The sequence below is a fragment of the Pipistrellus kuhlii genome, unplaced genomic scaffold, assembly GCF_014108245.1.
Source record: "Pipistrellus kuhlii isolate mPipKuh1 unplaced genomic scaffold, mPipKuh1.p scaffold_m20_p_8, whole genome shotgun sequence".
Lineage (NCBI taxonomy): Eukaryota > Metazoa > Chordata > Mammalia > Chiroptera > Vespertilionidae > Pipistrellus > Pipistrellus kuhlii.
In genome coordinates this window covers 57399912-57423597 of record NW_023425584.1, presented here as the reverse complement: position 1 = coordinate 57423597, position 23686 = coordinate 57399912, and the positions used below count along the sequence as shown (strand labels likewise).

At 34.0% G+C, this 23686-nt stretch overlaps 1 protein-coding gene across 14 annotated transcripts in view; it reads left to right on the top strand.

The window, feature by feature from the left end:
• The window catches only part of RAPGEF2 (Rap guanine nucleotide exchange factor 2), a 226943-nt gene that overhangs the window by 116109 nt on the left and 87148 nt on the right, over nt 1–23686 (top strand). For 12 of the 14 annotated variants that reach the window (XM_045576278.1, XM_045576279.1, XM_036424417.2 and 9 more), the window contains 3 exons: nt 3892–3967; nt 6208–6375; nt 9157–9174. In XM_045576278.1, the coding sequence (XP_045432234.1) occupies nt 3892–3967; nt 6208–6375; nt 9157–9174 (262 nt within the window). The remainder of the gene's footprint in view (nt 1–3891; nt 3968–6207; nt 6376–9156; nt 9175–23686) is intronic. The other 2 variants (XM_036424416.2, XM_036424411.2) reach the window with 1 other exon arrangement.

The window sequence follows — 23686 nt, the reverse complement described above, 5'->3', positions numbered from 1 at the left end:
GATCACTTTGAGTAGTTTCTTATGTGACGTAATAACAGAAAGGAGTGCATTTGATGGGACTAACTGTCTGTTTCTGACAGTGGTACCAAGGAATATTTGTATGTTTGTTTGAATATGGATAGATGTATATAGATATTTGTATGTTTGTTTGATATGGATAGCTGTATGTAGATATTTTAAAAAGAATTTTTCAGATATGCTAAGTATGATTCTATTTTTTATTTTCATAAAAACAGAATTTTGGAGCAGGGAAGGACTCAAGTTAGGGCCTACTCTAACCTGATAATTTCAATAATGAGTAAAGTGTAGAATACGAGAATGGTCAAGTTGGCTTGTTAGAGACCACAATGATACAGTAAAATATTGACTCTCCACTTCTCTTCATCTTACCCGACTTTTTCACCATAAAGTTTGATGCATTAAGTGTCACCATTTATAAAGAGGATTGCAAACAGAAAAAGAATATCCATAGGAATCACTCAAAATGTCTAACTTGGAAAAATTGCTTGAGCAAATAGTTCTTTGGAATAGTTTTTTCTCACTATATTTTTCTCAAAGATAGTTTATTAAAAATAGCTACTAAAGTGTTGACTGGAGGGAAGGGAGGGAGGAATTTGGGAGTAGTGAATGGCAGGGATAGGAGGTGCAGTAGTAGAGCAAGTCATGATTACCTAGCTTGGCAGGTTTTAAGTCATCATAAAGCTGGGTCAGAGAGAATCAATCTGCTCTGGTGTTAAGATGGGAGTTCTCACTGATAGTGCAAAGGTGCTATGTCTGAGTTCACTACTGCAACATTTTCAGGAAGAATGGGCAGTTAATAGGCATATCCACTTAATTACTTCCATACTAAAGAAGAAGAGTTTAAGTTGAATACCATTTTCTTTAAAATTTAAGCATAAATTGATTTGAAATTTTTGAGAAGTAAATACACTTCTTAGGTGAAAGAAATTTTAACCTAAGCCATTTAAGTTATAGAAGAGAATTACATACTTTTTTGGGTTTTACATAATTTTCCATTGATTCTATTCCCATTCCTATTATAATATTCCGAAGCTTCGCCTGATTTGGAATGATTTAAAACAGCCTAACTTAGAACTTATTTATACTGATTCTTTTTTACTTGCATTTTTTAATTGTGCTGGAATTTCCCAGATAAATATAGGGTATCTCAAAAAATGTATACATATACTCTGAATAATTATAAAGGCAGTGTTTATTTTTTAATTCAATCTAATTTTTAAAAATCTTTATTGTTGAGTATTATAGATATCCATAACCCCTCTCCCCACATTGCCTTCCTCCACTTGGATCCTTTTCCCAGACCCCTTCTCCACCCTATTGTCTGTATCCATGGGTAATGCATATATGAATATAAGTTCTCTGGTTAATTTCTCCCCACCCCACCCCCTCTTCCCTCTGAGATTCTTCAGTCTGTTCTGTGTTTCCATGTCTCTCATTTGATTTTATTCAGATCATTTTATTTTGTTCATTAGATTCCTTGTTTGTTTAATTTTTAGGTTTTAATTGTTGATAGATACGTATTTATTGCCATTTTATTGTTCATATTTTTTATCCTTTTTTCTCTCTCTTATTCTTGAAGAAGACCCTTCAACAATTCATGTAATACTGATTTGAGATTCTCTGGTGGTCTGGTGGTTAGGATTCAGTGCTCTCATGTAATACTGGTTTGGAGGTGACGAACTCCTTAGCTTTTTCTTGTCTGTGAAGTTCTGACCTTCAGTTCTAAATGATAGCTTTACTGGGTAGAGTATTCTTGGTTGTAGGTCCTTGGCTTTCATTACTTTGAATATTTCTTGTCCCTTCTGGACTGCATAGTTTCTGTTGAGAAATCAGCTGACATTTGTATGAGTACTCCCTTGTAGGTAACTAACTGCTTTTCTCTTGCTGCTTTTAAGATTCTTTCTTGTCTTTAAACTTTGGCATTTTAATTGTGATGTGACTTGGTGTAGGTCTCTTTGCTTTCCTCTTGTGTGGAACTCTCTGCACTTTCTGGACTTGTGATTCTATATCTTTTACCAGATAGGGACGTTTTCTGTCATTATTTCTTCAAGTAAGTTTTTAATTTCTTCCTCCCTCTCTTCTTTCAGCACTGCCATGATGTGAATATTGGTATGCTTGAAGTTGTTCCAGAGGCTCCTTACACTGTCTTCATATTTTTGGATTCGTTTTCTTTTTGCTCTTCTGATTGGGTGTTTTTTGCTTCCTAAATTCTAAATCACTGAATTGATTCTCAGTGTCCTCTGCTGTTGGTTCCCTGTGAATTATTCTTAATTTCTGTTAGTGTATCCTTCATTTCTGACTGGTCCTTTTATGTTGTTGATGTTTTCACTAATTTCCTTAATTCTCACTAAGTTCCTTAAGCATCCTTATAATCATTGTTTTGAACTCTGAATCTAGTAGTTTGCTTGTTCCCATTTCATTTAGTTCTTTTTCTGGGTATTTCTTCTGTTCTTTCATTTGTGACATATTTCTTTGTCTTCACATTTTGACTGCTTCCCTGTGTTTGTTGCTATGTTTTAGGTAGAGCTGCTAACTAAGTCTTCTGAAATTGGTAGAGTAACTTTATGTAGTAGGTGTTCTGTAGGGCCCAGTGGCTCAGCCTCTCCAGTCACCTGGGCTCGGCATTCTGGGAGTGCCCCTATGTGCACTATCTTGTTGTAGTTGAGCCTTGATTGCTGTAAGCATCACTGGGAGGACTTGACCTCCAGGCCAATTGGCTTTGAGGACCAACCGTAACTACAGGAGAAGAGCTGCTGTGTAGGAGCTGACACCATGGAGCAGGACTTGCTTCAGTGGGGCTTTGGTGCTCACCGATTCCATCCCTCAAGTGTGTTGCTAATAGATGTGTTAGAGCTGTAATCTGCTATGGTATGAAGCTATTCACCAGGCTCACTTGCTCTGCGGCCTCCTGGGAGGTACAAAGTCAGCCACTGCCTGTGCCTTGCCAGGGGCCACCCAGCACAAGCTACAGAGTGATCTTAAGGTGACAGTTACTTGTATTGGGCTTGGAAGTGCCCAGGAGAGGCCAAGCTTGAACCTTGGCAAGCTGCTGCAAGTGCCCTAACTTACAGAGGACTTCTCTTACCGGCTCTGGAAGCCTGGGCTAGGGGTCTGGTATGGGGCAGAGACACCTTCCTTGCTCCTCAGGAGAAGTCTTCTCAGCCAAGATATCCCTCCCGATAAAGAACACAACACACGTGGGTGCCAGACCAGAAATCTGTTCCACTCCTCCTACCACTCTTAATTATTTAATTCTCTAGTTGTGGGGCTTCTATTCAGCCAGATTTCAGGCAGTTCTGAATAATGGTTGCTCTGTATTTTTGTTGTAATTTTGACGTGGTTATGGGAGAATGCGAATGCCGTGTGTATTATGCCACTATCTTGATTCCTCTATAAGGCAGTGTTTATTAAAATAACATTTCAATTTCAAAATTGAGCTGTCAGTCTGGCTAGTGTGACTCAGTGGTTGAGCACTGATCTATGAACCAAGAGGTCACGGTTTGATCTCAGGTTTTCGGCTCAGTCCCCAGTAGAGGATGTGCAGGAGGCAGTCGATCAATGATTCTCTCTCATTGCCGTTTCTGTCTTTGTCTCCCTTTCTCTCTGAAAGCAATAAATATTTTTTTAAAGTATCATTTTTTTTAAAAATTGAGCTGTCTCCTATTAAAGTGTAAATACATTCTTTGGACACCCTGTATATGTCTGAAATTTATCGACTTGAATTGTTCCTTGTCATTCTGTGTAAATAATGATTAAAGGTAGTTAATCTTTCTCCTATGTATTTTTTGTATTGTTTTTAGTTTTTATTAATCTTGAGAGTTGGCTTAAATTTTATATTTTTAAATCTTTTTTTTAAATTTTGTTTTCTAGTTTTGGCAAGCGTTCTGCAGGAAGCTTTAGGCGTGGCTGTGAATGCATTGTTTTAGAGCCTTCTGAAATGATCGTGGTAAGAATATTCCTCTGAAGACATTCTTTCCCCCTTAAAAAAAGTTATACAATTAAATTATTTTCTCAAACTACTTATAATAGTATGTTACATATTTTATAAGTGTGGATATATTGTATAACTTTTATTATAAATTTGAGTTCATAATCATAATTATTTACAGGATTCGATTAAATGAAAAAGATAGAAAATTTAAAGGGCGCAATGTTTGCTGGTTGAACTTTGTAAATCAATATATGGTAATACCATGTAATTAAAATTTGGGGAGGATCTCTTTGAATTACAGGATTTTAGCTCTCCAAATACTGTTCAAAAATGAGTGAGATACTTACCAGTAAAATGAATCACAGTGATATGTATTCAGACAACAATTACCATAAGGAAATCACTTCAATTTTTAAAACTAATTGAAATAAAAATGAGGTACTAGTTTGCTGATTAAACAGTCTGTCAAAATCTTAATCTCTCATTAGCCGAACTGTGTGATTTAAAAACTATATTTAGATAAGTCATATATATATATGTGTATATATATATAAAATGCTAAATAGATAATAGAATGTTTTTCCCCCCTTAATATATTTTTTTATTAAATTATTATTTTTGTACATATACCAATGCCCTTCCCTCCCGTACATACCTTCCCTCCCCAGAGTTTTGTGTCCGTTGGTTGTACTTATATGCATGTATACTAGAATGTTTTAAAAAAGTATTTTTAATTGATTTCTTAGAGAGAGCAAGGGAGAGGGGGAGAGGTAGAAACATTCATGTGAGAGCAGAACATTGATTGGCTGCCTCTTGCACACACCCTACCCGGGATTGAGCCTGCAACCCAGGCATATGCCTTGACCAGGAATTGAACTAGCAACACCCGACCAACTGAACTGCGCTGGCCAGGACATCAACATTTTTTTTTGATGCTTTATAAAACACCTGTCACATTCTTCCTTACTATATAAAAGTGATTGTAAAGTAGCATATTATGTATCCCTTTTTTAAAAAAAATCAGCAACTAAAATAGGATGATGGTAGGAATTCCCAGTGTAGACATTCAGTTGATATGATAATCCAGTTATTCATCATCTAGCATCCTTCACCAGGAAAACCTGATAATATAGATTATTTTGGAAGTTTTTAATTCACATTTAATAAAGTATTTGGTAGATTACCACTCTATTTAGAGACAATAATAATAGGGTTTTTTCCTATGATGCAGGAAAATTCCATCAGAAATGAGAACTTCCTTGTCAAAGCTAGCGAACACTTTTGGTAAAATTTCACAAAATTTACTCTTACGCGAGGAAGTGCCATGGTGGTGACTAAAGATTTAGGATTGAAAAAACATGTAGGCAGATAAATAGGACCTTGCTGAAACAGATCTTTAAAAGACTTTAGATACTTCCTCAAAGTTTTGACCGCCATTAGTGGTATTTTGGTCTTTCTTTGAAGGCTTTTTGATCTTTAACATTTCCTTGAGAATTTTATACTTGCTGGTAATGTACAAACTACCGCGTTGCCAGTGTGAGAATCGTTTTAGCATTGAAATATGCCTCTAGTAATCACGTTTCATTATATCAATATGATGAGGATTAACATAATGTAGCATATTCTCTATTAGTCCATTCACCAGAGTTTCTGAAATGTTTGAAATGAGGGTTTTCTTAAAAACAACACTATATATATAAAAAAGAAACTGAATACACAGAATGAAAGTAGGAAGAGGAACCCTTAGGGAATTTACCAAAGCCATTCTGCTAGCAGTTCTATTTCAGTCATTTTGGATTTGGGTGCTTTTTTTTTTACGGATTTACTCATATCCATCAGCATTTTTTTTTTTTTTTTTTTTTTTTTTTTTTTTTTTTGTGCTTTAGTTGACAATGGGGCAGTTGCTTTCATAATGTGTGGTAATATATCCTGTGGTTCTTTTACTACTAGATCAGTACAAAGACTAACTGAAAATATCTTTCCTTTTCAAAGTACAGGAAATTCAAAAATTATCCATGTCGTCCCTAAGTGGAACTGAAAATGCCTCTCTGTAAAAGGAAAGTTACTCAAAACCAGTCCGTTCCAGAGAAGTTCCATAACACTTAAGAATCTGTTTAGATAGTTTGGCTACAAATGTCTTTGCAAAATGAATGAATGTGGACTATTTGTACGTTTTATTCTACTCTTAATCTTGATTTAGAATATCATGTTTGAAGAAATGAAATTTTTTTTTCTTTTTTTCTTTTTTTCTTCAGGTGGACTATATGGATGAAAATGAAGAATATTTTCAGCGTCAAGCTTCTCATCGACAGTCTCGAAGAAGATTTAGAAAGATTAACCAGAAAGGTGAAAGACAAACAATTATTGACACTGTGGATCCTTATCCTGTGGGCAAACCACCATTGCCTAGAGGCTATCATACGGTAAGTCACACATGTATGATATATTTATTTATCTTCCGTTTTTGTTTGGAGTTTTGTGCAAAGACAAAACATTTAACTTTCTATTTAAACTTCCTATTTTTGATGAATAATTCTATACTTAAATTGCAGTTTTTGCTGGAAATACACATAATGTGAATAGTTTTAAAGATCATTGAAATAAGACATCAAAAGTCATTGTTTAGCCTTTCTATTTCTTAAAATGTTCTCTGAAGATCAGTTTTGTGATCAGCATGTATAATTGTGACTGGGATATTTTAAGTTCTTATCTCAATCTAAAATTTTAGCCATCCCACATCTTAATGATTGCTATCATAGCTGTTTTTTATTCAAAAAGTAACTATATAAAGATGGTCTGAAGTATTTCTAATGGGTTCAAAGATCCTCTTAAATGCTTATCATTTATTTTTAAGTATTTGATAAGGAAGCTATTTTTTGTTTGAGATAACCAAGACACAGTTGTACTAGACCCCAATAGAGGCAATTTTAGAACCTTTTAAAAATATTTATTTATTTATTTATTTATTTATTTATTTGCCTGGCTGTACTGTGCCATATTTCTCCTGATAGCCAATCCAAAATATTTGCAAATATACTTAAGGATTTATATTTTCAAAAAGAAAGTGGTTTGAATTCTTATATATGTCATATTATGGCCAAAGATGTGTTATCTATATATGTAATACCACTAAATGAGTAGTCATTTATATTAATTTTAAAATAAGAATATGAAAAAAAATAAAAATAGATAATTTACACTACATTACATTTCACCTTTTTCTTTCTTTTTACAAAAAAACTATAAGTGCAAAAGGTGTGGGAAAATGTATATAGACAAAATGATGTATTTAATTTTTAGTAACTTTTAAGTGATATATTTTAAACCTACACTTTATATGTTCTGTTTATGAGAGCTCTTTATATTTGAATATTTAAGCACTTTTGATCATCAGCTACCCTCCTACTTCTCTCACTGCGCATGTACTATTTTAATTTAACATGAATTTTAGAGTTGAATCCTTTCATTGAGCTCATTTGGGTTGCTTTTTGCTCATCATAAAGACAGCTTTGTTTGTTGAAGAGACTTGGTATATTAAAAAGGTTTTTTGTCTATAAAAGAAGGGAGTATTTTTAGTGTTGATGAAACATCATGGAAGAAGGAAATATAGATTAAAAATAGTGGTACATATTAATAGTATAATATATTTTAGCCATGTATTAATATTAATATTAATATTAATATTATTCTTTCTGCTTTAGAATTATTTTTCCATATCAGATCATCAGCTACCCTCCTACTTCTCTCACTGCGCATGTACTATTTTAATTTAACATGAATTTTAGAGTTGAATCCTTTCATTGAGCTCATTTGGGTTGCTTTTTGCTCATCATAAAGACAGCTTTGTTTGTTGAAGAGACTTGGTATATTAAAAAGGTTTTTTATTAAAATTTAGTGTTAAACCTGATTGGTTTAAAATTTTTAAAATATGTTTTTATTGATTTTAGAGGGAGTAGAGAGATGAAGGGAGAGAGAAAGAGAAAACATCGATGAGAAAGAAACATCGGTCAGCTGCCTCCTGCACGCCCCTTACTGAGAATAGAGCCCGAAACCAAGGCATGTGCCCAGACCGAGAATCGAACTGGTGACCTCTTGGTGCTTAGGATAATGCTCAATCCACTGAGCCACACCAGCAGGGCCTGATTCAATCACTTTCCCTTTATCACTGCCCTTTTTTCAACCAATTTTTAAAAATGTATGTATGTTTTTATTACAAGATTAATTTTTAAAAAATATATATTTTATTGATTTTTTTACAGAGAGGAAGAGAGGGGGATAGAGAGTTATAAACACTGATGAGAGATAAACATCAACCAGCTGCCTCTTGCACACCCCCTACCGGGGATGTGCCCACAACCCAGGTACATGCCCTTGACCAGAATCGAACCTGGGGCCCTTCAGTCCGCAGGCCGACGTTCTATCCACTGAGCCAAATCGGTTTTGGCTACAAGATTAATTTTTAAAAGTTATTTTGATTTAAAAAAATGTTGTACCTGTCAACAGCTACTTTTGTTAGAGGAAATTCGTACTAGGATGAAACATTTAACTTGATTGCTAATAGATCATGTACTTGTTTACTAATATGTGAAATGTTGGTATTAATTTTACTAAATGAGTTCAGATTGGCCACAACATGGCTTCAGTTGAAAATATTGGACCCTGTTTTTTTTTGTTTTGTTTTTGTTTGTTTTTTTTGTTTTGTTTTGTTTTCGTGTGTGTGTGTGTGTGTGTGTGTGTGTGTGCGCGCGCGCGCGTGCGTAAATTGTGTTTTAATTATATTTATATAATATTCATTGTTTTATCAAATATATTTTAACTTTGGGAAACAGTTTGTATATATGACACCACAAAATAAAAAGAATAAAGTAAAAATAATTATTCTTTATTAGCTCTAAGTCATATTTACTTATTCTTAACAGAAATATTTCTATCTGAAAGAACCCTGGTAGGGTAGGGCCGAGAATGCAAAGTCTATTTAAAGGATGCATGACCGTACTTCACAGGTGGTTTTAAACGATTGCAAGTGCATTTCAAGTGCATGGCTGAAGAACAGAGAGGATGTTATACATACAGCCAGTTCTATATGGTCATTCTTAACCTAATATTAACATTATCTTCATTTTGGCAAATGTACTATAGCATGTCTGATAATGTTCATCTTTTCCTTTCCTCCTCTATGGCACTCATTTCATTTTGGCTCAAAGGAATGCACTAAATCTCAGGTATTGTAATTTGTGTGTGATCTCCTAACACTAACCCAATTTTATTTGTAAATTTGCACTGTAAATAATGAGTTTATAATATTGATGTGTTTTGCTTAGTCTCATTTATATTTTCCCCTGAATTAGTAACATCTCTTAAAAATGTGAAACTGTCAGTGGCGTAGGTGATGGCACATGCTGCATTATTTGCGCAGATCTGGGGATGAATTGCCCACTTTCTTTGAAGAAAGAATAAAAGTACAACCTATTTATTTTTAAGAATGAGTGGAGCACTGTTCTTCACCAACCCTCTTCACAAATAAAAACATGGAGAAAGACAGACAGACATAATGACGTTTATTTGCTTTTTGTGTGAAAGCTTAGGTAAAATTTCCTAGAAATTTTATTTTAAATGTAAATGAAAGCTTTAAATTTTGAGAATCTCAATGTGAGAGCATTTTGAGAGACCACTGTTAAAATGACAGAATAAAGGCTGAGTTGAAAGGGTAATAAGAATTAAAAATTGCTTATGTTTTCTTATACGTTATTTTTAACCAGATTTCATGCTTTTATTTCATTCTATTGTATATTTTAATTAAGAGGCCTATAATAATACCTTTGCTCATTTTCATGCCAGTACATGACTAATTTATGATTTTCAGTGATACTCTTTTGAAATTATGGGTCAAATTTGGGTTTATCAGGAAATTTGGAATCAAGGAATTAAAAATGATTTATCTTCTGGAAACTAATAGATTTAAGGAACTAGTAAAATTTTGTGGTTGAGGTTTCTTAATACACAGAGAAAAGGTTGTAAATAATTTAATTCACATTAGAAGTCTATCATCAATATAATATTATAATATTATAACCTTATATCATCAATATAATATTATAACCTTGCCTGATAGCATGAAATATTTATATAATTTTAAAAATTAAGATGAGGCAATTATTTTATGTTGCATACCAAAAAATACATACATATTAAAATGCCACAGGAGGCATGATTGCTGTATTATATTTTAGAAGCACTGCTAAATTTAAAATGATGTAGTAAATAAAAAAAAATTGATAACAATTTTAAAATTTTGTATAAAATTTTTTAAAAAATACACCAGTGTTTTGAGCTTTTACCTGGTAAAGGTATACTTTAAAAAATATATAACAACATTTTAAAAGATATATCAGTGTGTAATTAACCCACTTTTTTTTTTTAAATGCTTAGGGCTTGTTCAATATTTATTATTATTATTTTATATTTTATTGATTTTGTACAGAGAGGAAGGGAGAGAGATAGAGAGTTAGAAACATCGATGAGAGAGAGTCATCGATCAGCTGCCTCTTGCACATCCCCTACTGGGGATATGCCCGCAACCAAGGTACATGCCCTTGACCGGAATCGAACCCAGGACCCTTCAGTCCCCAAGCTGACGCTCTATCCATTGAGCCAAACCGGTCTCGGCTTAACCCACTTTTTAATGTGAAAAATTATCAGTCTAATTTCTATTTAGAACTAGGAATTGAATTAAAATGTGCACTGACTTTTGATGTATACTTGATCTACACTTCAAAAAATTTGACTTGTTGCAGTAGTTTAAAACAGATTATAATAATTTGATTCGGAAACATGAATACCCATGTAGTCCATGTAGAGAGTTATCAGGACATTTTTTCCAAGGCAAGTATGTGAGGTTTGCTGAAAGAAAAAAATATTTTAAAATGCAGTGAGAAGAGAAGATTGGAGATGGCTTTCATTAGCATTTCCTTACATTTTGATTTTATTCTTAACTAATTTTGGCAACAACGTGGTCATAATCGAAAATATTGGATCCTGTTTTTTGAAGGTGATCTGAGGCTGTGTTTAAGAGAGCCAGAAAATGAGATGTGGCATGAATGGTCAGTCTTGGAGTGAGGAAAGATGTAGAGGCAAGTGGTAGGGAGGTTCCTGGAAGAGGCTGGAAGATTTGGAGATTGATTTAGGGCTTCGGACAGGTTTACCTTGTCTCCAGGTTTAGAACAGAGTGCGTGGTTGGGGCTGAGGGTAGGTTTTTTTATTTTACCCATAATGAAGGCCCTCTCTGCATTCATGGGTAACGGATTCTATAAGTTTATGTGGGAAGGGAAGTCTGAGTTCCGTGTAAAAATGGACAGGAGAGGTGGTAGGACTTAAGGGGAAGAAGGACTGGAGTCACGGAGAAGCCGGTACATGCCTGTTCTGCCATCTTTTTTATTTTTCCTTTATTTTAATGAAAAAAACAGCTCTACCATCTTCTGAGTTGGGAAAGGGCAAAAATGATACAGCGATATTAGGCTGAAGGCTGGAGAAAAGTTGTGCTGGCTGCACTGTGGAGGTTATGTGTACCAATGGACATTTCAAACATTTCCGGCCTGCTAAGGCTGGTTGCATAATTAAAATGCTCCTCGGGCTTGGAAGTTCTGATTGACTTTTCACTCCCACTCCTACTCCCCCAGAAAAGTAAAGCTCTGTCCGCTGTGTACAAATGTGAACTGTGAAGATTTTAACACAGTGTAACAAAATTTTGATCAGTGCAGAATTTTTGAAATAATCAAAACCCTTTGGGCCATCATATAAAAAGATATGTCCCACACATTTTATTAGTAGTCCTTTACTGCAATATGAATATATACTTCAGAGTACTGTTTAATAATTATGTATTGAGTCTTTCTGTAGATTAGGCTTAAAGTTCTTGGTAAAGGTGTACAAAAGTAACAAAAATACTGTATAAAATGAATACAATGTAAATTGAATTAAATGAATATTGCAATATTATTTGAATCATTTTTTATTATAGTCAGTGATAATACAATATTTATAAAATGTGGCAATCTATGTAATATGATTGATTCTTATATGAAACTTATGAAAATAAGTCCCAGTTTTTATAAGGTAATTCTTTATAATAATTTAAGACACGTCCTTATTCTTAACATCTTTATATAGTTATTCCTAGATTATATCTTATTGATCTTTGAAGTCGTCTTTTTTTTTTTTTTTTTAGAGGTAGATTTAAGTTGGTTTCATCCAGAGTTAAGGATTTCTTGATAGTTTTGATTAATTTAAAAAATTTTTTAGTCATTGAAACATGAAAAATTACAGTGTAATTAAACACTTTTACTTGAAATGAAACTTTTTGACTTTTACTATTCTTGAATTAGAAATAGGTAATAACTATACTCATGTCATGACTTTGCTTTGCCACTTATTATTTATTTAATTTTTTACTGAGGTCTTGGTTCAATCTTATATTTGCTACTTAATAGAAAAAGAATGTTTTTGCATAATATATCAATGACTTGTAATTTCTTGAATATTAAGGTCACAGAATTTTAATTTATAACAATCAGTTTATATCCTCCTAATTTATTTTTAAAAATATATTTTATTAATTTTTACAGAGAGGAAGGGAGAAGGATAGAGAGTTAGAAACATCGATGAGAGAGAAACATCGATCAGCTGCCTCCTGCACACTCCCTACTGAGTATTTGCCCACAACTAGGTACATGCCCTTGACCAGAATCGAACCTAGGACTCTTGAGTCTGCAGGCCAGCCCTATATCCACTGAGCCAAACCTGTCAGGGCCCACCTAATTTATTCATATGATATTTTAAAACCTGTTTACATGCATATACAGAAATTATTCAAATATAGAGACAGTCTATTAATTTCAGTACTTTAATTCTTCTTCAAATTCATCATTTTCTTAATTGAATCTAAACCTTTGTCTTAAATATTGTCACCGATACCTGTTTGTGAAATATAACAGGATGGAGTTAAAAGAAATTTGTGTATTCTATTTCTTACAGAGAGAAAGGCTCAGTTATTATTTACATTTACCTTTTTTTTTTCTTCCCCATTTAACAAATATTTATTGAATACCTATCTTGTTTCAAGTCTGTGCCATAAAGGGTCTCTGGGGATGTAAAGGCTGACAGGACACACAGAATCTTGTTCTTAGTGTCTTTATAATCTCACAAGGAATACAGACAAGGAGAATATAGGGAGCTACATTATAAGATACAGGGAACTCTGGGAACTTAAGGGAACACATTGACAGGGTGCCTTGAGGAATCAGGCATGGCTTGAATGGCTTTAATATTTTGGCTCAAAGAAAAGTATTTTTAATCTAAAAAGCCCAATAGAAATGTACAGACTGGGTCAGGGAATATAAAATGGAAAGGGTTGTGTGCAGAGTGTTAGAGAAAAGTGACACACACACACACACACACACACAAAAAAAAAATTCACAAATTTTGCTAGATACTATTTATTTTATTTGTGCCTGATGATTTTATTTGCATGAAAGAGTTTTGTTTTTTTTTTGGTTTTTTTTTTAAAGAGGATTGCCTCAAGTATCTTTTGCTTTTTCATGCTCATTATTAGCAGTCTTCCTGGTTCCTCTTCACTTAGATCATGTTGCATTTTAAAATCCTGCAGAAAGCTCCCTGTGGAAAGGTCTTTGAACAATAGGTGGACATAACAATCCTGTGCCATATGTGCTGCAATTTCTGGCAAAATGCAGCGTGTTAACACTGCTGCCGTGGTCTCAATCTCCTGGCTTTGGAGGGGGGGCTGTTTCTCTTTCTTGCAGTCATAATCAGGTATTTATGCTGATTTAATTTATACAGATTGGAAAATTATAATATAGAGGATGTATAGAAATTGAAATGTAAATCAGGAAACAGTTTAAAACATAAAACGATTTCTCTCGCTCTATTAACAACATGCATTGCAAATTCATGCAAGGCAGTTGAGAATAGTATGCACTGTGCTGTTTACCCAAGTTTCAGCTTCTGTTAGAGGATGTCTATTTTTATGTATTACATCATCTCTGCTGCAGAACTACCGTGCCCACTGGGATTTACTGTTCTTTCATTCCATTTTGAAAGAAAGCTTGTATTAATGTCATAATTGGACCCATCTTTTGGTTGCACTTGGAAATTGAAAGTAATAAGGGTGGGTGTTGTGTAGCAAATCATGCAATATTTCAGGCAATTTATTTGTCAAAAAGATCACTGCCACTTTGTCCTGCCTCTGATTATGAGCACTGGTGGCTCTCCGTGCCTGTATACGTCTTAAATATACTTGGCTAAAAATTTAGCAAAGGTCCTTTTCATCTTCAACTGTTTCATTTCTTATCATGTGATTTATGTTTGGTCATGAGATTTTGCATTGCTCTTTGTTGATTTGAAAAATGTCTCTTTTCTTTGGACAAATCTACTTCGATACTGACACCTACTTGCTGCCAGTGCTGAATTGATCTTTTTATGATTTAAGTTATCAGTTGTAAAGTTGTCTGTTTTTGCTATTTGAAATACTGAGTGTCTAGAAATGTAAGATATTTTTTTTTTTTGGGGGGGGATAATTGTGCAATATGTTGGAAAACAAAAAGCCTTGCCAAATAATTGTTTATATTAAAGCAAGTTCTTATGGACTTAGTATGGGATCAGGTGGCTTTTTTTTTTTAAATTAATTTTCCTTTCCCCCTTTTCAGTGGAATGATCATAGGGATAGTTGAATGTAATGTGGTATTTGTAATTACTAGTCTGGAGGAGAAATGATGTGGTATGATCTGAAATGTGAATTACTGGTTAAGATAAATTTTGGGGGGCAGGGTACGTCAAAAGGGAAGAAATTGAGGATGAGAAAGAAAATAATTCACATTGATTTGATTTTTTTACTCTGATGCCTATAGTTAGCAATAATATTTGGTCACCTGTGGTTTTGGAGTAATCTAGAAGGCATTTGGGAGTGTTAGACAATAAAGTTAAAATCTCAAAACAAATTGTAACATTTTTCTTTCACTAATTATTAGTATACCTTTTACTTTCCATCCATTTTTTTATATGTATTTTTATGGATCTTATAAAAGTTGTTTGAATCATCAGGAATTTTGGAATACTCAGAAAACTTTTTAGAAAAAGATCATATTGCCATTTGCTAATTTGTGGAATAAGCCTATATAACCTCAGCCAAATGGATGTAGGGGATGCTTGGGTATCATTGATATTCTTGATGGTATTAATGCCCTTGCCAGCCGGCATTATTGATGAACACTTGATACCTTCAGTCTTTTTTTTTCTCCTTGGTACAAATGTTTGCCTGACTTTTGGTACTAACTTTAGTTAGACTGGAACAGTTTGAACAGTTTAACAATCTGCAAGTGGATTAAGTTTTTAGAGGGGTCAGCTGAAGTAGTATTTTATGTAAATATAGGACATTGTCTTAATGGAATCTAAATATAACCATGGATTCTTTGGCCAGGTGATTCATTTGGTTGGAACATCATTCTGTACACCAAAAAAGTGTGGTGGTTCAATTCCCAGTCAGGACATGTACCTAGGTTGCAGGTTTGATCCCAATTGGATTGTTAAGGGAGACAACTGATCATTGTTTCTCTCTTACCTCTATTGATCTATCTATCTATCTATCTACCTACCTATCTATCACCTATCTATTTATCATCTCTCAAACTTAATAAAAAACAAACATATTTCCAGGTGAGGGTTAAAAAAATGAACTAAGAGGCCGATTATTTCCTAGTTCATCTCTTAGAACACTAGTCAAACTTCTTTTCTCTCTCAGAACTCCTTAAAACTTTTTGAGGACTCCAACAAACTTCTGTTTATATGAGTTATCTATATCATTATTTGCAATATTAGAAATTAAAACTGAAAAAATACATATTAATTAAAAATAATAAACCCATTGTACATTAATGTAGGGGTTTTTAATAGAAATGACTATTTTACAAAACAAAAAATTATAAAAAGATTGGTATTGTTTTATACTTTGCAAATCCTATCTAATAAAGAGGGAGTATGCTAATTATCCTCACATGGTCCCAAAGGTGGCAGAGCCCACAGCCAATAAGTAGGGATTATGCTAATTGACTGCCATGCCCTCAAAGATGGCAGCACCCATAGTCAATAAGGCTGTGACTCAGGTAACCAGGCCTGGCAAAGGCTTGCACTGCTGGCAGTGGCAACAGCAGAGGTATGATGGGGCATCAGCTTCCCCTGATCGCCAGGTGTCCTCCCACTCCTGAGGGCTCCCGGAATATGAGAAGGGCTGGGCCGGTCTGAGAGACACCCCTCCCCCCTTCCAGTGCATGAATTTTCATGCACCAAGCTTCTAGTATATTTAATATTTGGCTTAATAGAAGACAGTTGGATTCTCATATCTACTTCTACTTCAATCTATTATGATATGCTCTTCTGGTTGACGTATGTAAGATATATGAAGAAAATCTGGCCACCCACAGGTAGTTGGAAAAAGGAGAAGTATTTTAACAGTTTTTCAAACATTCTTACTAATTATACTAGACCAAAAATTGACAAGTCACAGTTTCTTGAATGTCTGCTTGCAATGAGGAACATATAACTATGTCAGTGAAGTTTTCTTACTTTCTTTTATTAAAAATCATTGGTCTTGCATGTTGAATGACTTTACTCCATGCATGATTTGGAAATATCATGCATTGCTCACTGAGTTAAGCAGTCTTCCAAATTTTGGCATGTTATACAACATTAAAAAAAATCACATTTGATAAGCCACTATAAAGTCTTATAAAGAGGTCTTAATTTTGGGGAAGCTGTCAAGCTCATGGTGTTCCAAAAGTCTAATTTTTACTTGAAATCTGAAGTTTTATAATTGACAGCGTACTATCAGCTGTTTTCCTTGCAGTGACAAGCTCTACTTGTTCATTTTCAAGAAAATACCTGCCAAATACCCAAGTCTGAATAACAGCATTTGTCCATTATTTGTTCCTTCGAGTAAAAATAGTGTTCCATGAAAAAACAAGCACAGGGGTCCTTCTGAGCGCAGGGCCCTGTGTAGCTGCGTAAAGCACAGGCCTGTGGCACTGCCCTGACTTGGTTTTCCTGTGTTCTTTCTCTCCTTATTTCCGTTTTCTTCTTGCTGCTTAATTTCTTTTTAGGTTCTAGAAGAAAGTGGAAAGTGACCCAAGCTTATTTTAGATGGATTCAGAAGAAATTGAAAACGCTTTATGTTAAATAATTGTGTTTTAAGTATATTAATTGTATTGGCTGCTTACCAACAATCCATGGTTGTAGTTACAGTAGTGAGCTTCCAAGATGTTTTTACTTAATTGATTTAATTTTTCTCAGAGCGTTTTTCTCTTCAGGAATTTTCTCTTTGAAGTCCCTTTCTATCCCCCCCTTCTCCCCTCCCCCCCCCCCGAAAAAAAAAAAGAGAGAAAAGAAACGTAGTCTATCTCCCCTTCCCTTTTAAGATAATTAGCCATTATGCAGAATTTTAAAATATTTAAAAATTATATATGCAAATGCTTGGTATGAAAGTATGCTCCTATCAGACTGGAAATGTCCCTGCTCCCCAAATTTGAAATGGTGTATTTCTCTTGATGAAAGAGAAATGACCACATGAATATTCTTTAGTGTTAGTGATCACTGTAGTTTCCTGCATTATTTCTAAGAGAAATTTCTGCATTAAGTAATTGTCTAATTTTCTCCCCTACTATATTTTTACTTTTATTGTAAATACCATGCTTCCTAGTTGGTTGTATATAATATTAATATCTTATTAGTTTTGGTCTTTGTCTTTTATCTTAAAAGTCCCTTGGATTGATTGTCCATATATTTTTTAAATTTTGGTCCAACAGATTATTATTTTGCTTTATGTCCTTGAAATAACACTTTTTTTTTTTTTTTAACAAAATACAAGCCATCAAGAAAAATGGGTTTTGTTACGCATTTGCTCTGAGGTAATCTTTCAGTAATTATTTCACATGGTGAACAATACATTTGCTTATGTCATGCACACTGTTGAACCCACCAGGGTGGTTTCTGAAGTTCATTCCTGATTCCTTGTTTCCTGCACTATCCATCTGAGTCTTGGGGGTCAAGTGTAGAATGAATGAGTGAATGCTTATTCTGTTTATTGCTTCATTATAGACTTATGGCTGTCTGTTAGTACTGTGAATTGCTACTTTATGGCACAACCAGGAGACATAATTTTCCATGAATATGACCCATCTGACCACTTGTGAGCAATTCTAACAATTGTAATTGTTGGATATATAATTAAATATTCTAGCAGTATCTTTTAAAATATCAGCATGGTAGTAATTAAAAATTTCCAAGTGCAATTAAAATGTAAAAAGGTAAAATATTCTGTTTGATTTTTTACAGTTTTTTGAGGAGAGGGACAACATGGATGTATGGGTTGGGCTTTGTTTATTCCTTTATTTATAAGAAAGACTGAACGTTGTCATCTTGAGCTCATGTGGTCCTATTGATAGGCTAACTTCTTTTTCAAGAGGACATTTAAAGAATTTCTGTGGCATCTAAAATATTTTCTATTTTGAGACAATCTTCTATTTCCAGGCAAATTTACTTGGAAGCATTTCCTGTCTGGAAAATATTTAATTATATCAGAGGGGGAGTCACAATTCTGTTCCTGGTGGTGAACGTTGATTGCTGCTTCCATTTATAAATTCTGTCATTTTTTTTAGGATGAATATTCTTGAACCATCATGAAAACTTAATGTTTTGATATCTGTTTGGAGACATTAGGTGGTTTTTCTTTTCTCTTTTTAAGTATTAGATTTTAATAATGGAACATGTTTGTTAAAAATTAAATTTCTGAAGAGTCAATAGAGTCTTTGAAAGCTGACAGTATTTTATATGCCAACATATACATTTTGTGAGCATATAATAGATGCTTAGCAGTATCTAGATTATATGTTGATGTCTTTGGGTCAAACTCTCAGAATTGGCATTATGCTATATTTATATTATATTTTTAGGAGTGGCATTATAGATCCATCTGCATTAACAGTTCTATACAAGCATATTGGCAAAAGAATATCAATACCAGACATCTGTAGAACATTAACTAATGGGTTGCCCAAATCTTGAATGCAACTGCCTTTTTAGAGAGTATCTTAGAAGAATAGAATTGATCCTTATTGAATGCTTATGATATATACAGTCAGCTAGGTGTTTTCTCATGTGTTTTGTTAATTAAACTTCCCTGCAGTTCTAAACTCTAGGTAATGGTATCTTTACTATTAGGAGGTAAGAATGCTAAGGTCAAAGAGATGAACTAACATGTTCAATTCTCATGGTTATTCAGGTAGAGTCAAACATGGACATAGGCCTTTTCACTTTCCCGATACATAAAATTATTTTAGATGCCTACTATTTAAGAACCTTGAAGAGAAATATAATAGAGCATGCCGAAACCGGTTTGGCTTAGTGGATAGAGCGTCGGCCTGCGGACTGAAAGGTCCCAGGTTCGATTCCAGTCAAGGGCGTGTACCTTGGTTGCGGGCACATCCCCAGTAGAGGGTGTGCAAGAGCCAGCTGATCGATGATTTTCTCTCATTGATGTTTCTAACTCTCTATCCTTCTCTTTTCCTCTCTGTAAGAAAATCAATAAAATATATATTTTTTTAAAAAGAAATAGACTGTCCAATACAAAGAATAATTACTGAGTTCATTTGCAATGATGGTAGGTTTTGCTTGATTAATCAATTTTTGTTACAATTAAGTGTTTTTCCTTTTTGAACAATGTATCTCTCATTAATCAAGCCCAGAAATTGTTTCATTTTAACCTTTCTAGTTTTATTCCTATGCAGACATAGGTTTTCACTGGTAAGCAGTATCATTTCATAACAAATTAGTGTGTTTTAAAAGTACGATTCACTAATATTATAAGTAATAAAATCCAAATCTGCTGAAAGATCTTTTCTAAATCATGACTTTTTAATGAACCAAAACAACTTGCAGATATCTAAAAGCAGTCATAATTTTCAGAGATGAAAAACCACGATCACAAAAATTGCTTGCTTCTGCACCAGAAAATATTGGAAGTGATTTGGTAATATTTAAGAATATTGAAAACATACGTTAAATAATTTCAAGAGGTTTTAAAAACTCTCTATAAATAGAATACCTAGTTATGCACAACTTTTAATAATTCAAATTATTGGTAACATTAAGAAAATTATTTTTTACTTACCTTAAGTTTGACAAATTTGGAAAGTAAGGACGTTAAAAAGAAGACCTATAAACTATTGTCTAATTGTCTCTATAATTTTTTTCAAGAGTAAGAGCATTTTAATATTGCCCTCTGACTGCCTAAGTAGGAAGACAAAAGTCTCAGCATAATGGATAATTTCTACCAGGAAATTTTACCCCAAGATAGATTAATTTCCATTCTTGAGAACTTACTTTTACTATAATTCTATATCATATTATTCCTTCTACTGCCATTTTACAAGCAGCTAATGTTTGATAACAGTCGTGTTAGATAAGATAACTAACTATAAGAACTTGAAAAGATTTTAGGGATCTCCCAGCCAAACTATTTAATTAAATTTATTTTTTCCTTATAATCATTAAAATTCAGTCTCTGCTTTTAAATTACAGTTGGGCTCCCCTAGCCGGTTTGGCTCAGTGGATAGAGCGTCAGCCTGGGGACTGAAAGGTCCCAGGTTTGATTCCAGTCCTGGGCCTGTAGGAGGCAACCAATCAATGTGTCCTTCTCACATGGGTGTTGCCTGGTATAAAGTAAGAGTTAGTAAGTCATAGCTATTAATTATTTATTAAAAAAAAGGCTAATCATGAAGAAGGTTTTCCTTATGTTTAGCTGAAATCTTAATGTAATTTTAGTGCATGGTTCTGGATATGTTCTAAAGCAACATGAATGAATATTCATATTACATTTCATATAACTGTGCTTCAGATATTTAAAGAGATCCTACTCCATTAAGTCTTTTCTCTGAGTTGAACATTCCCGACTTTCTAAAAAATATATGTATTTTTATTGATTTCAGAGAGAAACATCAATTGGCTGCGTCCTGCATTCCCTTTCCCCCACTGGAGATCTAGCTCACAACCCAGTCATGTGCCGGAATCGAACCATAACCCCCTGGTTATGGTCAGTGCTCAACCCTTGAGCCATGTGGGCCAGGCCCTTCCTGATTTCTTGTAGCTTTCCTAAGCACTTTATCTTATCATTTAGGTTTACTGCTGTTTGAATACGACAGTTACTCACTATCTCCCCTAAGTCTTGATGTCTAGGGGAGATAATGAGTAATAAAGTCTAGAACTGGTTGCTGTAACTTACGTAAGTTCCTACAGTGCAGATTACAGTAGAACTTCCTGTCTTCCCTGCTATGGATATTTTAGCCGATAATGTAACTCGAGATGGTATTAGAATTTTAAACCATTGTGCATGGGCTCATAACGAACTTAGGCCAGCTCAGTTTTACAGGTAACTCCTCCCACCTACCTTTCCCCAGGAATTGCTCCTCCAGTTTGACCTCCCCTATCCAAAAGTCTTGGACAACATTTATGGTAACACAGTTATCCGATGTGTGTATCTTCACCCTAAGTCTCGCATGATAATACTTGACCAGTTAGTTTAGAAAAGTTTTTTTTTAATTTAATTTTATTGATTTTTCACAGAGAGGAAGAGAGAGGAAGAGAGGAAGAGAGTTAGAAAAATGATAAGAGAGAATCATCGATCAGCTGCCTCTTGCACACCCCCCACTGGGGATGTGCCCGCAACCAAGATACATGCCCTTGCCTGGAATCGAACCCGGGACCTTTCATTCCACAGGCCGACGCTCTATCCACTGAGCCAAACTGGTCCCGGCTAGTGTAGAAAAGTTTTAAGTGCAGACACTTATGCATTCATTCTTTGAACCATTACTGCCTGTTAATTACTAAAGATACACATAACTTATCATTGCCAGTATTAGATAAATAAAATGTTGTATGGTCCCTGTCTTCGGCTAATTTATATTCCAGTTAATGTTCAGTATTCCTCTTTTATGTTCAATAAAAATAAAATAATAATTGCCCTTGGCTGGGTGGCTCAGTTGGTTAGAGCATCGTCCTGATACTCCCAAGGTTTTGGAATTGATCCCTGGTCAGGGTACATACAAGAATCAACCAATGATGCATAAGTAAGTTGCACAAATTGATGTTTCTCCTCCCTCCTTCCCTCCCCTCCTATCAAATCAATCAATAAATAAAAAATAGAGCCATAATTAACAATTCATTGTTTGTGCAAACATATTAATCATAAGGGGTTATGTTACATGCTAAATTAGTAATGAAAATAGTGATTGCTGTTCGCATTCAGAGTGTTGCCTTAAGAATTGCTGTGCTGAGGAGCCCATTTGAAGCTCTTGTCCCTAGAAAAAGCAGTGGAATGATTTGTAACTCTTGTACCAGTTTGCTCCACCTCTGCAACCCTGAGCACTTCAAGATGAGGTCTGCTCTTTTCTTCAATAGGTCCTAGGAAATGATGTAAGCTTTGTTAAATGAGCTATTCAAGTCTGCTCAGTTCTTAAAAATTGTATTTTTAAAAGGCCCATTCTTTATGTTGGGATTTCTCAGACTTACAGGCTTCTTTATTTTGTTTTTCTTCACGTCATGTCTCATACAATGTTTAATTTTTCTCTAATATTATATATAGAAACAGAGTAGGACAAAAGTAGATTACAGTTGGTCAAGTGGAAAATAACACAATAATTAATAAATACTAACACAAAAATAAACTTTTTTTGCATTCTGGCAACTACAAACCTACTTTTGTCCCTGTATCGAGCATATTTATTATGAATAGGTTATTGCATTATTTTTCCAACTATGAATCGGATAGAACATAAACAGTTTTTAGAAACTTTCATTAAAGAAAATTAGTTTCATTATTTCTTTGGAACATATTTTTGGAGTATTTCTGGGTGATCTTTCTTGGACTCTCAATTAGATCTAAGTGCTAATTCAAGTAACATGTTTCCTGCACTAGTATTTCTAAAGCCTGTGTTTTAATTTAACTCATTAATTATTATGTGCCAGTCTCTCATCGTATTTAGTAATTAAGTTATTTTTTAACAATGTACTTGAGTTGCCATTTTATTTGGTCAAAATAGAAAAAAATTAAACTTCAGCCAGATTTCTTCTGATTGCTTTAGATGGATGTGTGTGAAAGACCTGTCAGAGTTGCACCCGAAGTTGGAATAGATTATGTGAATTACACCTATAAAGAATTTGTCAGATAAGGAACTTTTTTTTTTTTTTTTTTTTTTTTAGAAAAAAATTATAATATTAATGGGGGGATATTTAGTTTAGAAAAAGAGAACTAAAACTTCCGATCAAACCTGATACAGTAACTTGATTTTGCATTTGCTTAGTGCTTAATTGGTTTGGTGTATTCATGTAGAAAATAGCATTTTTTAATATTTCTTTGGTGAACAATAAAACATTAGGAATCAAAATTGTAAAATTTTTGTTTCTGGATGTCAAGGAATAAATTGTTTCTGCCACTCCCACAGATTTTTGTCCAACCTCTATAGCTTTTCCTTTGGGATAAGGGGAAGGGGGAAGAAATCAATATGTAGTGGATAAGTGAAGTAAATTATATTAGCAACCTGGAGCTGTTTTATATTCTTCTAAATTGCTAACTCTGTAAACTTATATACTTAATTTTCCTGTGAAAGATGAGTACATTAT